Source organism: Meleagris gallopavo, chromosome 1 (genome assembly GCF_905368555.1).
Source record: "Meleagris gallopavo chromosome 1, MGAL_WU_HG_1.1, whole genome shotgun sequence".
In the NCBI taxonomy this organism is placed as follows: domain Eukaryota; kingdom Metazoa; phylum Chordata; class Aves; order Galliformes; family Phasianidae; genus Meleagris; species Meleagris gallopavo.
In genome coordinates, this window is record NC_139404.1 from 189906876 (window position 1) to 189929657 (window position 22782).

Genomic DNA, 22782 nt, shown 5'->3' on the forward strand with positions numbered 1-22782 from the left:
GATTTTGGCCTGAAAACCTTACTGCTCACTGTTTTCATCCTCTAGGAAATACGTTCACTTCTATCAAAGAATTTATCAGATGCAATGCAACGTCCAAACAGCTTCAGAAAATCCATTCCTGACTTTTTCCCAGTGGCTTCCATGGCTTTGGTGAACAGGTGGCACAAGAAGCTACTGTTATTCGTAAGATGTTCTAATCAGTTCTAGAGATTTGCATAATGCAGCAGGGATTTGCAAAAAAACCTCTTGCTCAAGGGCATGTGCATATCACCTGTCAGAGATCCAAAGGGAGTAATTCCTGCCTCTACAGCAATGTGCAGTTTGCTAGATGGATCATTTCTTTATGGATTTTGGTAGCAGCCATGCTGAAAAGGATCAGTGAATTAATGAACAAATAAGATTGGGAAAATATAATAGTTTGAGAAGTACTGCTCCAAGAACTATAATTCCAGTTTCATCAGTGAGGGGTACAGAAATCACTCTTCCAGCCCAGTTTTCCATTATATGCTTTAGCAACCACCTTGTCCCATTGGGAAGGATAAAACGAGAAGTTTAAAGAAGGTATTCATTGATCCATCTCCTGGATGACTTCACAGCATCACTGCAACAGCAAATAAGAAAGGAGAACAGAACAAATCATAAAACCTTTCTTGTTCCTCCATCTGGCCTTTGCCCACAGCAAAAGCTGATCTTGAATTGTTTTCATTTCACAAAAATCAGCACTAATTCTTACAATGACTGGACAGAGCTGAAATTATTTTAAGTCAACCTATTTCAGCTTCTCCTCACAGCAGAGCTGCTCCAAACTATCCACCTTTTAGCAGCTTTCCACTGGGCTCTCTCTGTTTCACTGGGGGCCCAGAACTGCACCCATCACTGCAGGTAAGGCCTCACCAGGGCTGAATAGAGGGCAAGGCTCAGCTCTATCCACCTGCTGGCAGTGCCTGTCCTCATGCAGCCAGGACACCGTTGGCCTACTGGCCAAAAGTCACACTGCTGGGTTATAACCAACTTAGTGGCCACCAGGCCCTCCAGCTTCTTCTCCACAGAGCTGCTTTCTGCCAGATCAGCCTCTACTCATGACTGTGGTTTCTATAAACTGAACTTTCTCTAAATAAAATGCACTTTCCACATCTGAACTAGCAGTGACTAAACCAGCAGATATGCCTGTTGCTGTGGAGATTTGCAGCCACAGACCAATGTCTACTCTGTTACCTGAGCTTGCTCACAAGCCACAGCAGCAGAAGGCTGTTTCCCCATGACACGTTTTCTGATAATGCTATGTATGTTTTACAGAATAAACCGGACAAAATTATTTGCAGATGCTAAAACTTTGCATCCTGCAAGTCCAACGGTCAAGTTAATCCCCACAGTACCATCAGTCTCTGTCTGCATGTCACATTTTGCAATGTCAAGTAAAACTCGTCATCTTTAGATCCCTTCCCCATATTCTCTGAGCTTTCTCTGGCAGTTCATGGTGGCATTCCCCACTCTTTTCACATCACTGATTTCTTCTGCTACTATGTTCTTTGTGTTTCTAGCCTTCCCCTCTCACTTAGTGGTCCGTTTGGCCTTTGCTTCTGCTGACTACATTTACAGGGTCATACGGTTGGCTTCGTTTATTTAACACAAAGGTAAAAAATTAAATCTGTGTACAAAGTATAGATCTTCCTATAATTTTACACATTCAGGTTCTCTTTTTATCTGTGCTGTTCGAGACTTGTAGATGTTCTTATATTTTAAATAATAGGGCTATTTCATGTCATCCACATCAGGTTTTCACATCATTTTATTATGGAGGTGAGTGAGTGTTCCCCAGCAAAATGGGAGGATGTGGATAAATCTGTTTGGTGCTTTACTACCTGAAGAGCTTTAAATGATTATAACTGTTACTAATACAGTTATAAAATCAATTTAGTAGTAGAACACTGTTTCTCAAAGTGAGCCAGCAAGCATCTGTATGCCATTTGAGATCTTGAAATATATGCCTCGTGGCATATTTTTGTAGGTGTGATAATCTAAGGAGTTAGTCAAAAAAACACTTGTAGACACAGGTAGTATCTTTTATTACAAGTAATATACTTGGAAAAAAAAATAGACAAGCTTTTTTCAGTTCTGTAATAGAAGCAGCAGACTTCACAGCTAAGTGCAAGTTTAGAGAAATTGCTCAGAGTTTGTAACAGAGCTTGTATGAGTGTGTATACTTTTGCAGGGTAAATGGGATGGAATAATGGCTACCAGAGCCCTTTTGTGTGAATGTGTCAGGACTTTTAATGTTCACACCGGAATGACCACTTTGATTACAAAGTAGCTCTATTGCTCCCAGATTCCAGAGCTTTCATTGATGGGAAGGCCAGAATGTGCAAACAGTGCCAGGTGGTGGCTGAGCTACCTCGGGGACATGCATAATAACAAGCACAAGCATACAACAAAAAGGAAATGTCATGCTTTTTTTCATGTTTATCTTTGTATCAGCTTCAGCATAAAAGGAAATGAAAATAAAAAGAATAAAAAGAAAATTAAAAAAGACAGCACAGTTATTGTGCAACAACAAAGAGGTTCAAACAGAGCTACCTTAGAAATAGTCCTAGATAAGCAATGCACTGGGGAACCTTTAGATGCAAGGCAGTTTGTCAATAGCACCTTTACCTGTCCCTTGCTAGAAGTCCAAATGTAAACGAGTTTTATTGTAGCTTCTGGGTACACCAGCCTATGGCAGGGAGCAATGAGCTTTTGTTGTTCTTTTCAAAACAGCATCCTCAAATGTGAGGTGGGTTAGTTTATGCCCAAAGGCATGAGGCTAGACAGCAGCGTTTTTTCAACTAATAACAATAAATATACACCTCTTTCTTTCTGTGCAAAGCTTGTGTGCCTGTAACTGTTGACCATTTGAGATATATTTGAAATAACCCATATATGAATACGTGTTTGCAATTGTAAGCATTTGCTCTAAAACACAATTTTTGGGTGTGTGATGACAACACAAAGACCTTCCAAAATAATTGAGGAATTGGAGCAGTTCTCTAAGAAGAGAAATGCTAGGCTCCATTTAATTTGGGTGGGATTAGCTACTTCTGTGCCTTATGAGGAACATAGGTAGAATCAGGAGGGCTTTTCCTCTCAATTTCTATTCCAAGAAGGCTGGATAAGATTAGTATCTCTCCAGGAAAATTCTCTTTCCTAATTAAATATAAAAATAAAATCAGGGAAGCAACAGGTTAAGTAGGAAGATACTTAATAAGCACAGAAACCTTAAGAATTGAGGAGTCCTGTGATTGAGCTGGTAGACCATCTGGGATTTCAGGAGTCTTCCCCAGTATCATTTACATTCATTTTGCTGTATTCTGTGATCTTTAACACTTCATGAACAAAAGACAGCTGATCATACATGAAACCAAAAAGTCATACATTTTGAAGTGCTTTTGCTGCTTCAAGACTTTTCAAGTTCATTTTAGTTATTCTTTCCCATCTTGCTCTAATATCAGTTTATTATACACATCAAGGTCAGTTCTTAGAGGATACTAAGCAATTAAATGGCTTAATTATAGTGTCTAAATAAATATATTAAGTGAGGAAATTGAAGGTCTGGATAATTATCCTAGCACAAAAAACCGTGCTTATTTTATCTTCTCTTTCTCACTGATAAGCAATAGCTGTTACATTTGTTGAATTTTTTCCAAGTCATCTTTTAGCACTTCCTTCCTTTGAGTTTCTTCCAGGTGATGGAGTGAAATCACTAGCAAATACATTTTTTTTTCCAAGCATTTTTAAAATGGTGTGATAAATGGACATTTGAAGAGTTGAAGTCGGAGCAAAGCTTCTACTATCGTTTTTGCTGAAAAGATCCTGATATAGGATGTGACATCAGGAAGGAAGTATGCTGTAAGCTGAAGAAACAACCCAGAAAAATAACATGGCTACTGTATAGTACACAAAAACTGTAATAAAATACTGCTGGGAAGTTTCATACATACAAGGTTTTTTGTGTGTAATTCTCCCATGAGATTTACAATATAGCCTTGTAAAAAACTGGTCTTTAGGTTAACTTCTTTCTCCATTATTTTTTTTTAATATGAAAAGCATCACTTGAAACATAGTCCAGGGCAGGGAAAAGATCTTCTCTATGTATGCAGGGTCTGTGCAGAGAATATTTAAAAGAGTATGGGGAAAAAGGGGCTCATATGAGTGTGTGCAGAGATAGCCAAAAGGCAGAAATTAGGACAAAATTGAAACCAGCGCTGCTCATTAAAGCATGGTGGAAGTGCTATGACGTCCGCAGCAGAGCCTTGGGGGGCTGCTCCAGATGAGATTCCCACTCCAGCCAGTTGGCCAAACACATGTGGGCTCCGCAGCAACCTGGTGAAAGGCAGCTGGGGCTGATCCCTGAGTCCAGATCAGGGCCTCTGCTTTGAAACAACTGTAAGACTTAAAGAAAATTGCTGTACAAGATACTGGATGGTGTACAGAAGGTCAAAGCTGTCAAAGAGGATGGGCAGGTAATCATCCAAATTAGAGATAAGAGAGACCACTATGCTATTCAGTCAGCTCGCCAGACTAATGAAGAGTGCCTCGTAAAGTATAGTGTAAGTACATCTGAGAGTGGGAGGTGTTGGACCTGGACGACTCACGAACAGGCTGCCCAGCCTAATTGGCCAGGAATTTAAAATTAGATTTGTTATAGCAGGGACTTCTATGCTATTCTGAATAGCTACCTTGGTAACCCTCAGAAATGGACAAGATAACCTACAAGGGCTTCAACTTATCCAAAACAAGTAGGACTCCCTGCTTCTGTTAATATTTATCATGGAATAATATCAAAACTATTACAAAAGGAAAGCAGTGATTATTTTATACCTAGTATGTGAAACTACTTCTTTCATGTTAGCTTTGAGACAAACACTTTAGAATGAGAAAAAAAATAATGCCCGTGAGTTGGAATACATAGGGCACATAGTCTCTACAATCAGGAGAAAAATAAGGACTATAAGTCATCTTTCTTCATTGCATGACTTGGATCATGAAGACGTTTCCCCCTAGAGCACAAGGTGTAACTAAGAGCTTTAGGGGAAGGCTGCATGGCAGGGTTGTGCCAGGGAAGGGGAATAGATGGAACATCAGATGGACCAGCAGTTTGCCCTGTTGTGGCAAAGCCTGTAGCGCATTTTAACATGGATTTGTATGCCATACTTTCAAGCAATAAACTCTTTTTTAATACTGAGTTCATCTTTCTGAAATGGATTTTTTTGAGGATGATAAAATTTCCCTTAACTATACCTTAGTAAGAAAAAAAGAGGCTGGAGGATGAGAGACAGAGAGACTAAGTGAACAGAATGATACATCTTGCCCTACATTACAACCCACAGTACTATGAATCCTTTCTTCAACTAGTGGGTTTTGTTATTGTTTTTTTTTTACAGATAATCCTCACCTACCCTGTATGTGTTTTGAATTATAATTGTCTTCCCTGTATTCTCTTATTTGAGACCTCAGTTTATAGAGTGCCTTGAAGAATTTCAGCTTTTCTTAGTGAGCAGGGAACTGAACCAAACTTAAGGCAAACCTCTTTGTCTTACAGGGCAGAAGTCAGCAAAGCACAACGATTAAAGTATTCAGATTGTGGCTTTAAAGATCTTAATCAAGGCTTTGGAGGAAAAATAAACACAACAGCATCAATAACGTCTGTACAATTTTCTGAAGTCTTGCTATCATATTTGCAAGTTGGTTTGTTGTCTGCTGAAAAACAGAGGAAAAATAATCATTCCTTTTTTGCAGGACTGGGAATTCTCACTCAACAATCTTTTTCTCTACCAATTTCTTTCTTTTTCTCTTGCAAGTTACTGCTGTTCCTTACCTGCAAATGTTCTGTTTGGTTTTCTTTTCTGGCATAACAGATTCATATTCCTGCATCACCTTCTTGGCAATCCTCTTGACTAGCAGTCTTTCCCAGGAGAGAAAAGAATCACCTACAGAAGCATAGCTGTATTTTGGCTCTTTGCCTTAGCAAGAATTCAGTAAGTTTTCTGGGAAAAGGATGTTGAAGTGCACGTTTACATGGCAAAACTTTGGATTAGAGCAACGAGGACTGCATAGCTTCTCTGCAGCTTTTTTCAGTGTGTGGTCTTAACTTTGACCTCCCTGGAAGCACAGCATTTTTCCTGCCCTCAGATTGTAGCAAAGGGACTCTGCCTCTCACTGCCTGCAGAACACTGTGAAAGCCCTCCTCCACGATAATTACAGCTACATGAACACAGACAACTTCTTTACTCTTACAGCTTGCATTGCAAAAACACCCAATGGCCAAACACAGAGTCCTGCTGTTTTCACAGTCACACAAAGAGAAACAGCCTATGTCTCAAAAAGCATGCAGAATAAGCCAAAAATGTCCGAAATGACCCTGAGAGATGTAGGACAGGTCTGATCTTTAAATGCATTGTGCCAGGCACAGAATATCTGCAAGATTTAAATGCTTTCCCAGGAGGAGCATGAGGTGGATGCCAAATGGGAGTACAGCACAAATGCCTCACATATGACAGGTCTGAAGTGTTCTCCTCCAGGAGGATTCAGGGGCAAAGCAACTGCACTTACTACCAATCTGGGCACAGACAGACAGAGTTTGAATCCTGCAAGCTGGCACACTCACAGTACAGCCTTGTACACAGGTGCTGGCATGCAGTGCAGCTCCTTTTAGCGTGGTACCTTGCCCAGACTGCTGCTGTCTAGAGCACATGAACTGAGCGGGCTCAGCACTGCTCTGGTACAGCTACTCTTCCTCTTCTGCAGCAGCCTCACACTTCATAGGTGACTTGCCCTTCTGTTTTCAACTCCAGGGTCCCAGGGGTAATTCACAAAAGGAACCTGCTATGGAAAATAATCTTTCTTATTAACTCTTTACACAGTCTATCTCAGAAGAATCTTTTAGCATTACGTTGCCTTGATCTCTCTCCTTAGCTGAAGAGAGAACAATCTTCTGAACCACAACTCTTAGATGCTGAAGGGAGGCTCTCTGCTTTGTTTAAAATCGTTCATTGGAAAAAGAAAAAAAAATGGTAAAAAGGTCTTCCCAGAATTAAGGGATGCTGGGTAGAATATAACAAATAACAACCATTTCAAAAAAACCTCCATACAATTTTAGAGATGCAAACATCCAAGCATAATGTGGGTAAAGAGTGGAAACTGGAGGAAATTGTCCTAATAAGGATAAAAGGCTAAACAAGTTCATTAGTTTTAACATAGCACAGTAAGACAACAGTAATTTTAACCAAAATAGGAACAGATATGATCTCTTTATTCTTCTCACATTCTTCTCGTCCCACATTTCATCCCCAGGGTGTTTATAACTAGATGGCTTGCATTCTCACTGTACTATAACTTTGATACCTCTTTGTCATGCTCCAGACACCTCCAACATCATGTTTTCCTTGGACTGTCCTTACTCAGGCAGATTATGTTTCTTTCCAAGAGAAGCATAACATATCACGGCTTCAAAATTCTCCATCATTACAACTTGTATCTCTAGCTGCTGTGGGTTTAGTCAGCTTGCATCACTTCTATACAGCATCTCTGTCTACAAGCTTGGAAGGCAACCGCTAAATCTGCACACCTGACAGGACATTAGGTATTATGTGTGGAGCCAATGAAACATCACTGACTGTCTCAGTGAGACTGACTTGTGTTCAGATAGGTTCTAGATATGAAGGCCAGAGTTCATGCCACTTTCATTTAGGCAGCTGATTGAGGATCACCCGATCATGAAATCATAGAATCATAAAAACAAGGTTGGGAAAGATCACCAAGATGTAGTCCAACCACTAATCCATCACCAGGCCCTCTAAACAATGTCTCTCAGTGCCACATCTTGAACATCTCCAGGGACAGTGACTCCACCACCTCCCTGAAAAGCCTGTGCCAATGCATCACCACTCTTTCAAAGAAGATTTTTTTCCTAATATCCAACTGGAAACCCAAGGCTCTCTGTCTAATCAGTGAAAAGAAATAAGACAGTCCAATTCAAATTGCAGACAGGATAAATGGCCTCTGGAAAGTAGAGTTTGCTTGCCCTGACTGCACAAAGCCCTGTAGTGACTATGCTGTGCAATGCCACATTATCCATTCATTCATTTCCTCCCAAAAATTCCTGGATTTCTCCTAGAATTGTAACCTTTATTCACTTCAAGAGATTCTCCTTCTCTCAGTAACAGCAGAAGATACACATTTTATTTCTTCACAAACATAATTTGCCTCATCGTGTCTTGCCAGGTGTAATGTTCTACATAAATACCTACCCATCTGCATCAGCCAGGGCTCATTGTGCAAGTCTCAAAAAGTAGCAGTGATCATGAGCTGAGCTTTTGAATTTGTTGGTCTTTTATCTGTAAGACAACACTATATGGTATTTGCATAAATGTTATTTCCTGAGGCAGGTGAAAAAGTATTACAGTGGTCTATACACATTAACACTTCCCTGCAAGGTTAAAAGCAATAAGAAAGGGTGCTTTGCCTTGACCGAGCCAATCACTACATAGTTTTGCAAGGCTAGTGTAAACCTTTTTGTTAGCATAAAGCTTAGAGAAAGCAATTTCTACAAAGCCTACACTTTGGTGTTCAAATATGGGAGAATGGACCTTTTAGGAGATTTGCATGTAATCATTTGCAAAGAACGTTATACTTTATATTGGGTGTTTTGGATCAGATAGAGCATTAGTGTCAGATTGAGAGAGGCCATTTCACGGGCAGCTCATCAGCCTTCCTACTGATTACATTATTCTTTTACAAGTTGGGTTTGAGTAAAGCTGCATGAGCTTTTGTAATGCTGATCCATAATTAGGAGCTTGTGCTTCCCTTAAAACTTTAGATTATGCGAACTACTTGCATAAATATTTCACAAGGAACTATATAAATGCTCTACGGTGATTAGAATTGTTTATGCTGGTGCAATCAGAAGAGTCTCTTTCTTGATCGGTATTTCTTTGATTTGGAAAGAGATACGAGTGATATCCCATATATTTGGAAATTAAATTACCTGGTTTTGTTTTTGAATAACAGCACAATCTCAGCCTTGTATGTTCAGAAAATTGTGTAGCTAACTTGCACAATCTGTTTCTACTGTTGTGCCTACAAATGAGCAAGCTGAGTATCTGGCTCAGGCAATTGCCCATGTAATTTTCTGAAAATCTGCCGTATTATTTTCTTGTGTTGGCAAAAAAATTATAAGTGCTGCTTTGCTGCTCTGGAGCACCTCTAGCCCCAAAGGAACTGCATTTCAGCAGGGAACAATTTCCTCCCTGCTCCTCTTCATCTTGCTCAATGGATAATTGTTTTCTGCTGTTTTGGATTGGGTTAATAACCTTAGGAGCTGGGGAAAAGGAGACCTGAGGTCTTAGCTATTTCTTGTCTCTTTTCACCTTCTGCTTCATATGCAGAATAATTACAAAAGCTCAAATGCCCAGTCCATAATATGCACTGGGACAGAGGCAGGTAGCAAGACTGCACCTGTTCTAGATGTTTTCCAGCCAGAGGAAGGTCTGCCCATGCTCTGCCCTGTCCCAACAAGGGTGTTTTGGAGTTTCCACTGACAATGACTTTGTGACCTCCTTGATAGAAATTACCCCATCTTTGCACAATGATGAAGAGAACTATTGGTTCTCTTCATATCAAAGGAGAGGGGGGGAAAAAAAAAAAAAAAAAAACACAGCTTGGGATGAATAACACAAATCACCCACAAGGCTGGTGAAGTCTGCATAACATATGTTCTTCATACTCCATTTCAGTCCAAGTGAATTTATTCATTTCTTCTTAACCTTGCATGGCCCCTTTTCCCAATATGCCAGTCTTCATACAGGGCATGTGATTATTTCTCATTTTCAAGGCCCAACTATTCATTTCTTAATTTTGGTGACATGGCAGCTGCCCAGGTTTTTCTTGTTAAGATGATATTCATTTGTCCCCTTTATTTCATTTATTTTCCCCTCTGGCTCCATAGCTATAAATCAAATACACAGAATTAAATTAAATAAAATAAACATAAGTGCAGGTGGAAATTCAGAAAATATAAATAACTACGAGTAGTTTTCCAAGACTGCTTTTTTAATCAATTCTAAACACAATATATATATTCCCTGTTGAGCTAACAATGTTGTGACCACCTATTGTTAAAGAACAGCAATAAATCTGCACAATTCCTTTCTCCTATGATTCAATGACACATTTTGCCATGAAGCTAGTTCAGCTTGCTCTTTTTCTAGCAGTGTTTTATGCTGTCTGCAGGAAAGGCACGATATGCTGCCAAGAGAAAGGCATGAACAATGTTTGTCCACCAGGAAAATCTCTTCTTTCTTCATCTCTGAAGGAGTGAGTCTCATGGATGCTAAGAAAGCAGTCTTTTAACCTGTGATAATCAATATTTGTCTTCAAATACTATGTTCTCCCTCACTTTGAAAAGTTAAATGGCAGATGTTATCTTACTCCCCTCCTCAACTCAGCAGGATCTTCGATGCTCTGAAATACTACCAATCACTGCCTTTCACATCCTGCAGGGCATCGCCCTTCCCACCTTGTCCCACGCGTTGGCAATCCATCTTGGAGATGCTACTGTGATGAACCAATGCCCACTGCCTGCCACCAAGCCAGGCCTTTCACATACAGAGATCTCAGCCCTGCAGTTCTTCATGTTTGTGGGTTTTTAAACAATCAGATACGCTGCGGGATGAAATTGCCTGAGTTTTAAATTTATTTATTAATTAGCTTATTTTGCCAGATAGAGGTACCTATGTGTTTCCATTGTGTAAATAGGTCATGGCTTTCTACAGCACAAGACTAGCTATAATTTTAATACAGATCAATAAGATTTGGTTTGGATGTCAATAAAGATCCCTCAAAACAACTGTGCAAGGAGAAGGGAAGACAGAAAGACAAAACCATCTGTTTACACTCCTTCTTTTGACAGGATAATAAACCCAGCCAGCACACTACTTTGCTGCATTTATACAGCCTTCCTATGAACTCCCATTCCACACATTAATGCCAGACCTGTGCTGTGATGTACTTTTATTTGTAACAGTGCTTGAGCTGCTCCTGTCATTAAGGTTCAACCAGTCCCATTGTTACAGACATTCATATTTAAAGTTGGATAAGGCCAAGCAATTTCAGTGGCATGACTTAAAAAGTTCTTACCTGATAACTACTATTGTTGCTATATGACAATCGTACTTCTGCTTGCCTTCCCTCATCCCTCTGTTACAGTGGTAATTACTGATTTAAAATATTCTAAGTGTTCTAAGCTGTTTTATTGATGGTTAGCGATACAGTACACAGATACAGGAAGCAATAGCATTTGGAAGCATTTGGACTTCTCCGTGCCTCAGTTCCCTTATCTGTAAGAAGTACAAGTCTGCTCCCCAGACAATCCTGTTTTATCAGCCAATCTGATAAGAGACCCCAGGATTTCTGTCAATTTCAAAGCTTACATACTCAGTGCTTGTAAAGATCTTAAAGATTCCTGTCTGAAGCCTGACAGAAGATACCGTTGGGAAAAAAAGGATATTAATGATTTATTGATTGCAGATAATACCACTCTGGGTATATTGGCCACTATTAAATTCCATTGTCTTGTGGTATCTGTTCCGTGAGAAGTCAGCATTTGTACACTTTTCTAATTCTTTTGAGTCAAATTGTAAACATATGGGCATATTCCACAGAATATAGTCTCTGAAAAAATTTACTGTCCTTCATCTAAAAGTATCTCCTTGAGTGTTCTGTATTCCTGGCAGCCTTTCTGTTCACACTAGATGAATACACCCGTTTTAAATCAGCTCTTGATCTCTGAAGGCCAGAATCTCCACATAACAGAGTAACTTTAGAAACACACAGTATTTTGAAATATTACAGCCAAATGTGTAGCATAAACTGAAGGCATGTTTATTGTTTGTCTTACTTTCCCCTATTTAGAGGCTGCTCTGGTCTGACTCTTCACTAAATTTAAAGTGGTTGCCTAAATTTCGCAGAGCTCCATGTTTAAGTTGGGAAACACTTTCTTTGTGTTAGCCTAGTTCCAAAATTTGTGTTTGCTAAGCAGTTTCATAAATCTATCGGAGACTGTAACATATCTTTCCCTGATATTTTTAATCTTAATCTGAAATCCTGACACACAGATAAAATACAAGGTTGTGTTCTGTTTTCCTCCAAATTTGTGCAAGCAACTGATCATTCTTTCAGAGACTTTCAACTTTTGTATTATTCCTGCCTCAAGTCCAAAGAACATAATTTTGACGGTTCGCTTGTAAGCGGATATATTATTTAAGATTGTAACAAATTGATGCCAAGGGCCCAAACTTGGAACCCGTTTTGTTTTTCTTTGAGTTACTTTCCAAATTGCAAGAGTGTGCATAATGAATGTGTTATCTAGTCCTTCTGTTTTGTATCTTTGAAGGAGAAATGGCACATACCGCAAAGTGACTTGGCCTACTTGTTCAGGTTTCATAGCAACCCAGTATTGGTGTGAATTTATTTTGTACTGATCAATTAGAAATTTTGCTCTGGCAGCTGGAATGAGTTAATGGACCGAATCCTGCTTGTTTTACTTGGGCCTGCAGTCACAGTAAATTCAATGAGATACTTCCCTAAGAAGGATACAGACTTCTATCTTTCATCTCTCCCTTCGTTTATTTTTTGTGAAATGGTCAGATTTAATTTTTGGCTTTCTGTCCAAGCAGAGAAAAGGAGGCAATTCTCTTAAAGAATCCTCAACTTAAGATACTCTTGTCTACACAGTTGCTGACACATTAAGAAGGAAGGTATCGCTTTGCTCCTCATGCATTTTAACTGGGTGTTGTCAGCAGAGAGCTGATCATCCCACACCTTCCATCCAATAGCTTGTAAAATCTCCCCAGTATCACTTGCCCAAGAGGGAATTTTTTCAGAGAAAGTGGTTGTATGCACCAGTGCCCTTCACAGCAGCATAGCCCTCAGTACTGTGGTTAGTATGCATGGTTCCTAAGGAATCTTCCCTTGTAAAGGTCAGCTTGCACACTGCTGAAAGCGCACGTAACGACCATGAAAGCCCACGGGAACTTCCCGTGTGCAATCTGCAGCGGTGCAGTTGATTAAAATTTAAAGTTTTCGTAGAGTACTTTTGTTGTTGTTTTTTTCTTGTGAATTTCATTTTATCCCTGATAAAATTAAAATACTGGGAGGTAGAGGAAAGCCTATACCAAAATCCCAACTTGCAACCATGTGGAAATGACACAGAGTGGACTTGTCTCCTTGAAGAGCACAGCAGAGCAAGAGCTGAGTCTCCAGAGCCATTTGCACATCAGAGTCTGTGACACAGCAAAGCTGTGCTCATCTGGAAAAGGGCAGAGGTGTGTGGGATGAAGGACAACATGATCTGACCTATATCTTGTCCTCACCCAAAGAACACCACAAAATTAATAGTCTCTGCATATGTTTGAATCCACAACTGCAGGCAGCACTTGCCTTTTTCATGGGATTGTAGTAGAAGTCTCTTATCTGTGTTTCTGTAGTCTTCCTCCTATTAGTGCATAACCATTTTTCAAAAATTTCCTTCTGTAACTCTCATAGTGTAACGGTGTACTGTCAGCCTGTCAGGTAAACAGCTGAGGCTGAGTGACAATCAGAGGGCCTGGAACACCTCTTCTACATAGAAAGGCTGAGGTAGCTGGGCTTGTTCAGCCTGGAGAAGAGAAAGCTTCTCCAGACTGAACAAAATAAAGCTTCTCCAGTCTGGATGTGGCTCTGGGCAGCCTGGTCTGGTGATTGGTGACCCTGCACATAGCAGGAAAGTTGAAACTAGATGAACACTGTGGTCCTTTTCAACCCAGGCCATTCTATGATTCTATGATTCTATGAAAGCTCCAGGGAGACCTCATTGTGGCCTTCCAGTATCTCTAGGGAGCTTATAAACAGGAGGGAGACTGACTTTTTACATAGTCCGACAGCGATAGGAGAAACAGGAATGGTTTTAAACTAAAAGAGGGGAGATTTAGATTAGATATTAGGAAGAAATTCTTTAATCAAAGGGTGATGAGGCCCTGGCACTGCTGCCCAGAGAGCTGTGTATGTCCCATCCCTGGAGGTGCCCAAGGCCAGGCTGGATTGGGCCCTGGGCAGCTCAGGGAAAAAACAGCTGGGGGAAAACCAGCCCATGGCAGGGGTTTGCAACTAAACAGACTTTAAGGTCCCTTCCAATCCAATGCATTCTGTGATTCTAGGATTCTGGGATTCGAGAATTCAGGCTGATGCCTGAGCTGTCACTCCAAGCCTACTTGTTGGACTTTTCTCTGCTTCTACCTGCTGAACATCTTTCAGGGCCTCCCACAGTACCATGGAGCATTGTACACAACCCCCTCCTCCCCACCCTCCCTTTTTTTTTTTGGTTGCTCTCTCCATCTCCTACCTATAGTTAATATAATGGAAAGGCTGCCGCCTCAGTGCTGTGAAAAGGGTCAGGGAGTGTGAAGTAGGCTACAGATTCCTAAAAGAAAACAATCCTAAAGGAGGGACTTCTCAACCTGGAAGGATGTCAGAAGAAAGGAAACCCAGATAACTCCACAAAACAAAACACACAGTGTTCACATCTTACCATATGCAGTCTGAAAGCTGCACAGACTGATGTGCATGCAAGAAAACATAGGCTCTCTACTAGGTCTGGTATCCTCTCTGGGAAGTCACTTGTCTTTGAGCATAGGTACAGTTCTATGGTCTGTCCTGGCCCCAGGTTTTGCTCCAACACCACAGTTTCTGCTCTGATTATACTTTGCAACTTATAAGAACTGCATATGCCAGGGAGGAAACATCCAAGGGCTGATCATGAGCAAAAATGATGACCGAGCAAAGAAACTTAAAACAGAACCAGTCTGGGGGGATTTAAATGTTAAACCCACTTGTTTTTTATTTGTGTGCTTTCCTATAGTGTTCATGTTGTGTTTAGAAAAAACTACTGTGCAGTTATGTTGTGTGCTATGTTATGTTCAAAATGTGTAGGGTTGTTGTTTTTTTTTTTTGAGAAACAATGTTTTTTAATGTTTGTTTGTTTTCTCGTGCTGTTTCTCTTTCATTTTGATGAATTTTGCATGAAAACATTTCAGCATTTGGGAAAATGTGGGAAATTAATCATAATGGCTTTCATATCAAAATGTGTCAAGGGGAAATATTCATGTTTCAATGCATTGTCCTGTATTTTGACATATTAAATGTCTGTGTTCATAACCCCATGCTTTTTACTGATGCACTGCGCATATCTGACCTCCACATTTCCCCGATTTTACCAGTTTGAGTTAGGACTGACCCCTGCATTTCCCTGATTTCACCAGTTTGGGGTTTGCAATTTCCCAGTTGATCTGGGAAATCCAAGATCTGATTAGAATAAGACCCTGATACCACTAATTGCTGGTGGTACATCTTTCGAATTGGATCTATCACATCTCCACGCACCTGATCCCGTTTCCTTGAAGTGACCAGGAACATTTCCTTCATCAAATGTGGCTTTATGCCAAATGTTACCTGAGGACCTACTTTCTTGTGAAAGCTGCATTTGTGGTGATTTATCTACCAAAATGAACCTGTGCAGAGTTTGCTCTGTTTGTCACTTTGTTGATGTGCTTCAATAGCACGCAGCTACGCTCTTTCCCGAGTCTTGTGAGGCGTTTTTTTTTTTTTTTTTTTTGCCTCAAAAATTTGACAAGGACACACTTAAATCCCATCCTGAAAGGGATGTGAGTGTCTGGATGCGAAATGTGAAAAAGAAAATACCTCATATAACACAACACAAAACTTTCCCTTCAGCGCAACGCAGCCCAGCATCTGCGCTCTGCCTCCTTGGCAGTGCCTTCGATGCAAGCCTCGCACCAGGGGTTGCACCAGGTGCCAAAACCCTACAAAAGCGTGGATTTTCATTTTAGGGGTGGTTGTGTTCTGTGGGTGCCCCTCATTGAAGCCGCCTGCGGGCAGCTATGCGCAGCGCTCCAGAGCGGGCAAAGCACCGCGGGCACTCCTTCCCGGAGCCCTAGCCCGACTTTATTTTGTCTCTCTGTCTGCGTTGTGTCACTACGTTGTTTATTTTCTTTCTTTTTTCTCTCTCTCTCTCTCTCTCTGTGTCCGTCCGTGTGTGTTTGCGGCCCTCAGGTCCTCCCCTGCGCTGTTCGTCCGCCTCCTCCACACCCCCCGAGCAGTCCCCCTCCCCCCCCCCTTCGCCGCCGGCCAATGATGGCGCGGGGCGGTTGCTGGGCAACGGCGCGGCCCAGCCGCCCGCGGACTCTGATTCTGAGGAAGAGTTTGTCCCTAACTCATTCTTAGTTCAAAGCGGCTCTGGAAACCTCTGTGTCGCCGCCAACGGTGAGTGTGACTTCTTTCTGCCGTCCTTTATTTGCACGTCTGACAGCCGTGCGCGGGGGTTTTAGCGGCCGGTTGGGGTTTGGTGTTGGGTTTTGTTGGGAAAGCGTAGAATAGAGGGGTGTGAAGGGGTAAATGTATTTAAAAATCACTCCATGCCGCGTGAGAAAGGCTCTGTTGGAAAGGGTCGGTGCTGCTGTGGGGCTGAGGTGAGGATGAGCTCACTGTGGTACCTGAGCAGAGCTTGGAAACTTCAAAGTTGTAGTGCAACTTTCTAAAAGCTGGGGCTCCTTCCATTGCTTTCTCCTTATTATTCGCTTTGTGGGCTAAAAAACTCCTCCAAAGCACCCCTTTCTCTGGGAGGGCCTCCTCAACCTGTCACCGAGGGATGGAAGAGCCAAACAAAGTGCTGCCGGGGCTGTGATGGTCGTCTGCACCCCACGCTCACCCTCAGACGTGGGATTCTGCAGCCACCTTACCCTGTGAGGGGCTGAGAGATGTCTGTCTGTGAGTACCTGAGGCAGGACTCCATGCCCTGGGACACCCTGAGAATCCCCAAATGGAAGATTACACCCCATATTCTGGGATGCCCTGGGATTCCCCACAAGGGAGCTCAGACCCCATACCCTGGGATGCCGTAAGATTCCCCAGTTGGAAGCTCAGACCCCTAGGATACTCTGAGATTCCCCACACGGGAGCTCAGCCAACTATTGGACCCGCTCAACCAAATCTGAAGAAGAATGGGATTCACAGCTCTCTGTTGCAAGACAGTGAGTCATAAAGAGAGAGGTAATGCTCATTGGCAAGGAAATGTGAGATTTCATCAAGGGGAGTGTAACCTGACAAAGTACAGATTAGGATGGTGGAAGAGCAGTGGCCACTCAGGCCGCTGCCGTCCGGCTGGAGTGATAATTGCTCTCAGGTCTGATTTATGATGAAGGAGAGGGCATTCAAAGATATCTTGAAAGAGAGAAAGAAAGGTGAGGGAGAGGTTTACTGCAGCTGGCAACAGCTTAACTCCGTTTATGTTAAGCTTCTAGGAAGGTTTCCTACTACACTGTTATCTCTAAGTAAGAAGAGAAAGTTTGACATTTAATTTGTCCCCCCTCACCACCACCCTTTTCCCAGCTTCCCTCTTCTTTTCTTTTGTTGCATTTGTTATGGTAAAAACAAACTTTCCCTTCAGGGCTTTTCAAAGGAGAAGGTTATCTCCTCTGAATTGTCATCCTAAAGAGAGTAGGGGGAAATACAGTGTCATTCATTCAGGAAACTACTTAAAATTCATATCCTCTGTTCAGCTTTCTCCCTCCCCTCCCACTCTGCAACACACACACACATCTGACTCCTGGCAGTCACAGCACATTTAAATCTGAAATCATGTAGATGACACTCTTGTTGGAAATAAAGCCAGACTCACACCCCACCTCATGCTTTCAACATTGCGATGTATGTTCTTTCTCTTTGTTCATTTAGGAATATATATGTACACATACACGCACAGCCTCAAGGTAAAAGGAGGGGAGAAAAAGAAAGCAAGTGAGATTAAAGACCTTAATCTCTTCTTTTACTAATTAGCAGAACAACAGAAAAAGCATTGTTCGGAGTCCGTGGTGGGTTGACGACGTTATTGTTTTATTGATGTGCTGGTGAGTTAGTTAGACTTGAGGCTTTTCAGCTGCCTGGTTATTTATCCTCCTTCCTTTTTTTCTTAGTGCTTTTTGCATTGGCGTGTAGACATTCAGCATTCCCGAAGCCTTCTTTGTGTGTAGGATTCAGCAGGTTGGCAATAAATACGTCGCACACAAAGACAGGGTGTCTGGGGTCTCATTTGTGTGGTTATCCTACTTGTTCAGCAATCAGAAGTGCAGGTAATACCAGCACACTGGTGATCTCATAGAACTGCCTCAGCATCACTCTGCTAACAGGAGGGAAACAAAGATGACTTCCTATGCCACCTGTCAACCTATAATCTGAGAGTTTGCATGAATAAGAACCACAGACCATACAAGCCCATCATGTCTAAAGCCAAGATACTCTTCTGACCTCTGTAAATAGATTTAATTGCTTTAGTTCCTTAAGGTTCTGTTTCTATGAGGCTTAGCCAGCTTAAAGTTTAAATGACAAAGGCAGGTCTTTATGTTCCTTAAATGGTGAAAATTAGGAAAAGCTTATTTTGTTTAGGACTAAGTTTAATACAGTTAGAGCACTCATTCCAGGAGAATAGTAGCTGTCTCAGCAGCAGGACAGCCTGAGAATGCTGTCCGAAGGATTTGTGTTGCACTTTTTAATTGATTGTGGGTAGGTTTTCCTTCCACAGCTGTGTAAACTCAGCCTTAGAGAAGTCCATCCAAAGTAAGTAACACCCAGGGAGCAGCACTGCTGTTACAAATCCCCATGTAAATCGCAAATATAATGCACATGGAACTTAAGAAGCATGCTACTTTTTGAAGATACAGTAGGCTATTCTATCGAAGTTCCTTTCATTCCAGAAAGGTAATAATGTCTATAATATAATTTCTATACTTCCAGGGAAATGTCCAAACTTTCAAATAAAGGCTGGAACGACCTAATAAGCATATAAGTATGCAGGCACCTTTTAGGGCTTTTATTTTTCTATTAAATGAATTACAAGCCTTTATTTACTTAGAAGGAAAAAGTAAAAGTCACTTTGAACACAAAAAAATACCTAATTATTATATCTATACTATCAGCAGGTACTTAACCTTGAGGAAAAAACGACTTTTCAGACTTGGATCTGCTTTTATTTGTATCAACTCCAGAGTAATTTTTTTTAGTTTATTTTACCTGAAGTTACACAAAGTAACTACGATGTGAATGTCTCCATTTCAATATATTTCCTTTCAGAAAGCAGCAAATTGAAAGCCTGATTTAGGGATTTCAGCTCTATTTGAAAAGTAGGCTGCCCTAGGTTTTTCATCAGCCCTCTGTACGTATGTCATAGAATCATTAAGGTTGGAAAAGACATGCAAGATGTGTTGATATATATGCATCTGACTGATGACAGAAGGCATCCAATCCTTAACCTGATTATTTTAAGGAAGTAAAATTACTCTGTGGGGTTGGAACATCTGTGTTGGAACACAGTTGGAACAACTGTGCAGTGTCCAGCAGTACCGAGAGGAGAAGCACCAGCAGTGAGCATCCAGGAGGATGCTGGCTAACTGGGAAAGGTGGAACTCCAGCCAAGGCAGGAGATAGAAAAATTGCTGATAGACTGGGAAGGAGCCACTCTCTTCCATTTGAACCAGTAAATACGATGAAAACTAATTAACCCAGTATCTTTGGGGACTGGTGTTTAGGAAGAGCTCATCGGCCTGGCCACTGCTGTCTGCTCCCTGGAGCATCCCTGGGGATGTCAGTCCCCAGGGTGCATTGCTGCTCAGAACACCTCTGAGGTAGGGAAAAGGCAATTATCCCCATGAAGAGTTGGTGTGCAGAGTGACAAATAACAGATTTTGAAAAATATATGAAACCCATGCAAGTCTGACATCTAAATTCCTCTGGGAGCAGTGACCATGCTGCCTTGTAGTCAGAGCCAAGGCGCGTGTGACTTCTTCCAGCAGCGTGTGCTTTTGTCATTTGGCGGGGCCTGGTGTGTTTCTCTGACTTGCTCCTGTCAGGCAGGATACCAACATTTGGATACCAGCATTTGGATCAGTGTGCACAGATGGGAGCCGGAAGATCCAAAATCACTCACAAAATAACATAAATTGATGTTTCTTGAAGAAGGAAGTAAGACACAGATTTGGTCTTATCATTCATTTCTGATTATGTGAACGCCAATTTCTTTGACGTTTCCCTTGAATACATCCTTATCCCCACTGATGCCTCTTCTTCTTCCCCACTGATTGAAGCTGCTTTCATAGAATCATAGAATCATAGAATGACCTGGGTTGAAAAGGACCACAATGATCATCTAGTTTCAACCCCCTGCTATATGCAGGGTCGCCAGCCATGAGACCAGGCTGCCCAGAGCCACATCCAGCCTGGCCTTGAATGCCTCCAGGAATGGAACATTCAGCCTCCAGGGATGGGGCATCCAAAACAAGGATGAAGCATCCTTTACTACCTGCAAGGTAATTTAATCGCAAAAAACGTGGAAGGTCACACTGCCAGTCACCCAAAGTGACACAGCTGCTGTAAGAGAGATGGTAGGTAAAGGCATGATTCACTGTATTGTTGAACTTTCAATTCCAAGATGAGTGTTTAGTGTTGTGTGAAGTGTGGACAGTGCAGCCCTCGCCTCTGGCATAGGTTGTGTTGTTAGTGGAGGAGAGGAGGGAAGACGATGTTGAGTACAGACATAAATATTCCAGAGATCTAAGAGACAAGTGCAGTTTTCATAGGATCACTGATTTCAATTGAATATAGACCAGATCAGGACCCACAAAACAAACTTTTTAGATAAAACAAAAGCGAATTTAATTTGGAATTTATTATTAATTATTAGATGGGGAAAGTATCAATTATTGAGATTACATTATCTGACTTCTCAGTCAGATCCCTGCGAATTTTCCACTTCTAATAAATCATACATGGTACCATTCCCTTCCCACAAGACAAAACAACCAACCTGCAAAGCAACACAGCATATTGCATCTACTTACTGGGGTCTGCATGAACAAGCCACTTGTCCGACCAAATCTGTGTCCAGGAAGCTAATGCAGATTTGTGTGCTGTCTTTGACACTTTTTCTTTGTTTAGAGTGCTGAAGCAGGAGGTTTCTCTAAAATCTTCCTTCTCATTTCTGACTGTATTGACCCTGTCTAGACCTTCTGATTTGTATCCTGAATAATGTGTACTATTTTCTGCTTGGGATTTTTTATCATTAATGATCGGCCTTGAGCTATTGAAGACATTCACCGTTTCTAATTTTCCTCCCTTTCCTATCCTTCAGAAGGAACTTTCTACCTTTTTGTTAAGTGATTTGGCCCAGATTTATGAAAATAAATCCTTTAGAAAAGGGCTGACGAGGACTACTACAGACTTATTTGTGATCTCTCTGTTTAATTTGATTTAAATTTTAGGTTCCTGGCACTGTACAGTGAGTAACTGACCAGACCATCTGCGGCTGCTGCTGTTGTGGCTGGATTCTTTCAGTGGTTAAAAGGAAGTAATCCGAAAATACAGGGCACTTTCTGTCCCAGAGAGCTGAAAGGTTTTAATCCATCTATGTATGCGCACAGTGTTTATTTCTTTGGTGTCCTTGCTGCGTTCAATGCTGCACAGTTAATAAGTGCAAGCTTACCCAGCTGCACAGACGCTGCGGTTTTCAGGCTCACTCTGCAGCCCCGCTTGAGCAGCTGAAAGGCTGAGCTGTGCATCGGTCTGCTTTGCATCAGGCATCACTCCTCTGATCGTCACATTCAACTTCAGGCATGTCAGCTGTCCTGTAGGAGTCCCACTCCAGCACAGCACTGCGTGGCTGCAGCACTGGGGTGGAATAGAGAGTCACAGGGAAGTCAAACTGCAGCAGAGAACTCCAAAGGCACAGAATGTTAAAGCGTTTCAGGGAGGGAATGGTACCATATATGGTTTATTAGAAGTGGAAAATTTGCAGGGATCTGACTGAGAAGATCCTTTGATAATGTAATCTCAATAATTGATACTTTCCCCATCTAATAATTAATAATAAATCCCAAATTAAATTCGCTTTTGTTTTATCTAAGCATTTTTTCCCCCAGAAGGTTTGTTGATGGAGGGTCCGTTCTCTGACTATGCCTCATCCTTGCAGAGCGCTTTGTGATGCTTCACTATTTACTGCTTGAGTAAGAATGATAATCTCTGCATCCTTTATCAAACATTTGCAGAGTTTATTAGCAGCCAGTGTTACTTATAATGAGAATTCACATGTACGGAAGGGAAGCTGAGGCATAGGAAGATGTAGCCAATCTTTCCCAGATTGTCTTTTAAGAAATTAAAAATCTTCTTTGGATTATTGCATTTCCCATCCGAACTTGCTTAAGACCTCCCCTCAAACATCTCAGAAGTTCAGGAAAAAACATCTTAAGGAGAAGAATAGCTTAGAAAGATGTTTAGCTTAGCAATTGCTTAAAAACATTCATAGCAAAGAACATAATTAGGAGAGTGACGATTGTAGAAAAAGGTTATAGGAAAGGGCTTGGGAAAAAGACTCTTGAAAACCTGTTTTTCATAATTTTTCACTGAATTTATCCTCTGATTTGGGAACAATAAACATTCAGAGCTCAACTTGAGGTATACCGTCACCTAAATGCCTCTCTTTTCATTTCAGTCAGAAAATGAAGCAAGAAACATATTAATCATAAGCTTTCAATTTAGTGTGAGGCACTTCAGGCCACCGGGGTGTGAATCAGCCTTAGGAGATGCCTCTTTTTCCACTCAATGTGGAAAGATTTCTGGCTGACTAGAAGCTCGAGAAGTTCTATTGGATCAATC

General features: G+C 41.4%; 1 protein-coding gene across 7 annotated transcripts in view; it reads left to right on the plus strand.

Annotated features, from left to right (window-relative positions):
- TENM4 (teneurin transmembrane protein 4) overlaps positions 1–22782 on the plus strand; it is a 594920-nt gene that overhangs the window by 317890 nt on the left and 254248 nt on the right. For 4 of the 7 annotated variants that reach the window (XM_085216460.1, XM_085216463.1, XM_085216461.1 and 1 more), the window contains one exon: positions 16138–16347. The exons of the other annotated variants lie outside the window; for them this stretch is intronic. In XM_085216460.1, coding sequence (XP_085072586.1) covers positions 16138–16347 — 210 coding nt within the window. The remainder of the gene's footprint in view (positions 1–16137; positions 16348–22782) is intronic. 7 annotated transcript variants of the gene reach the window in all.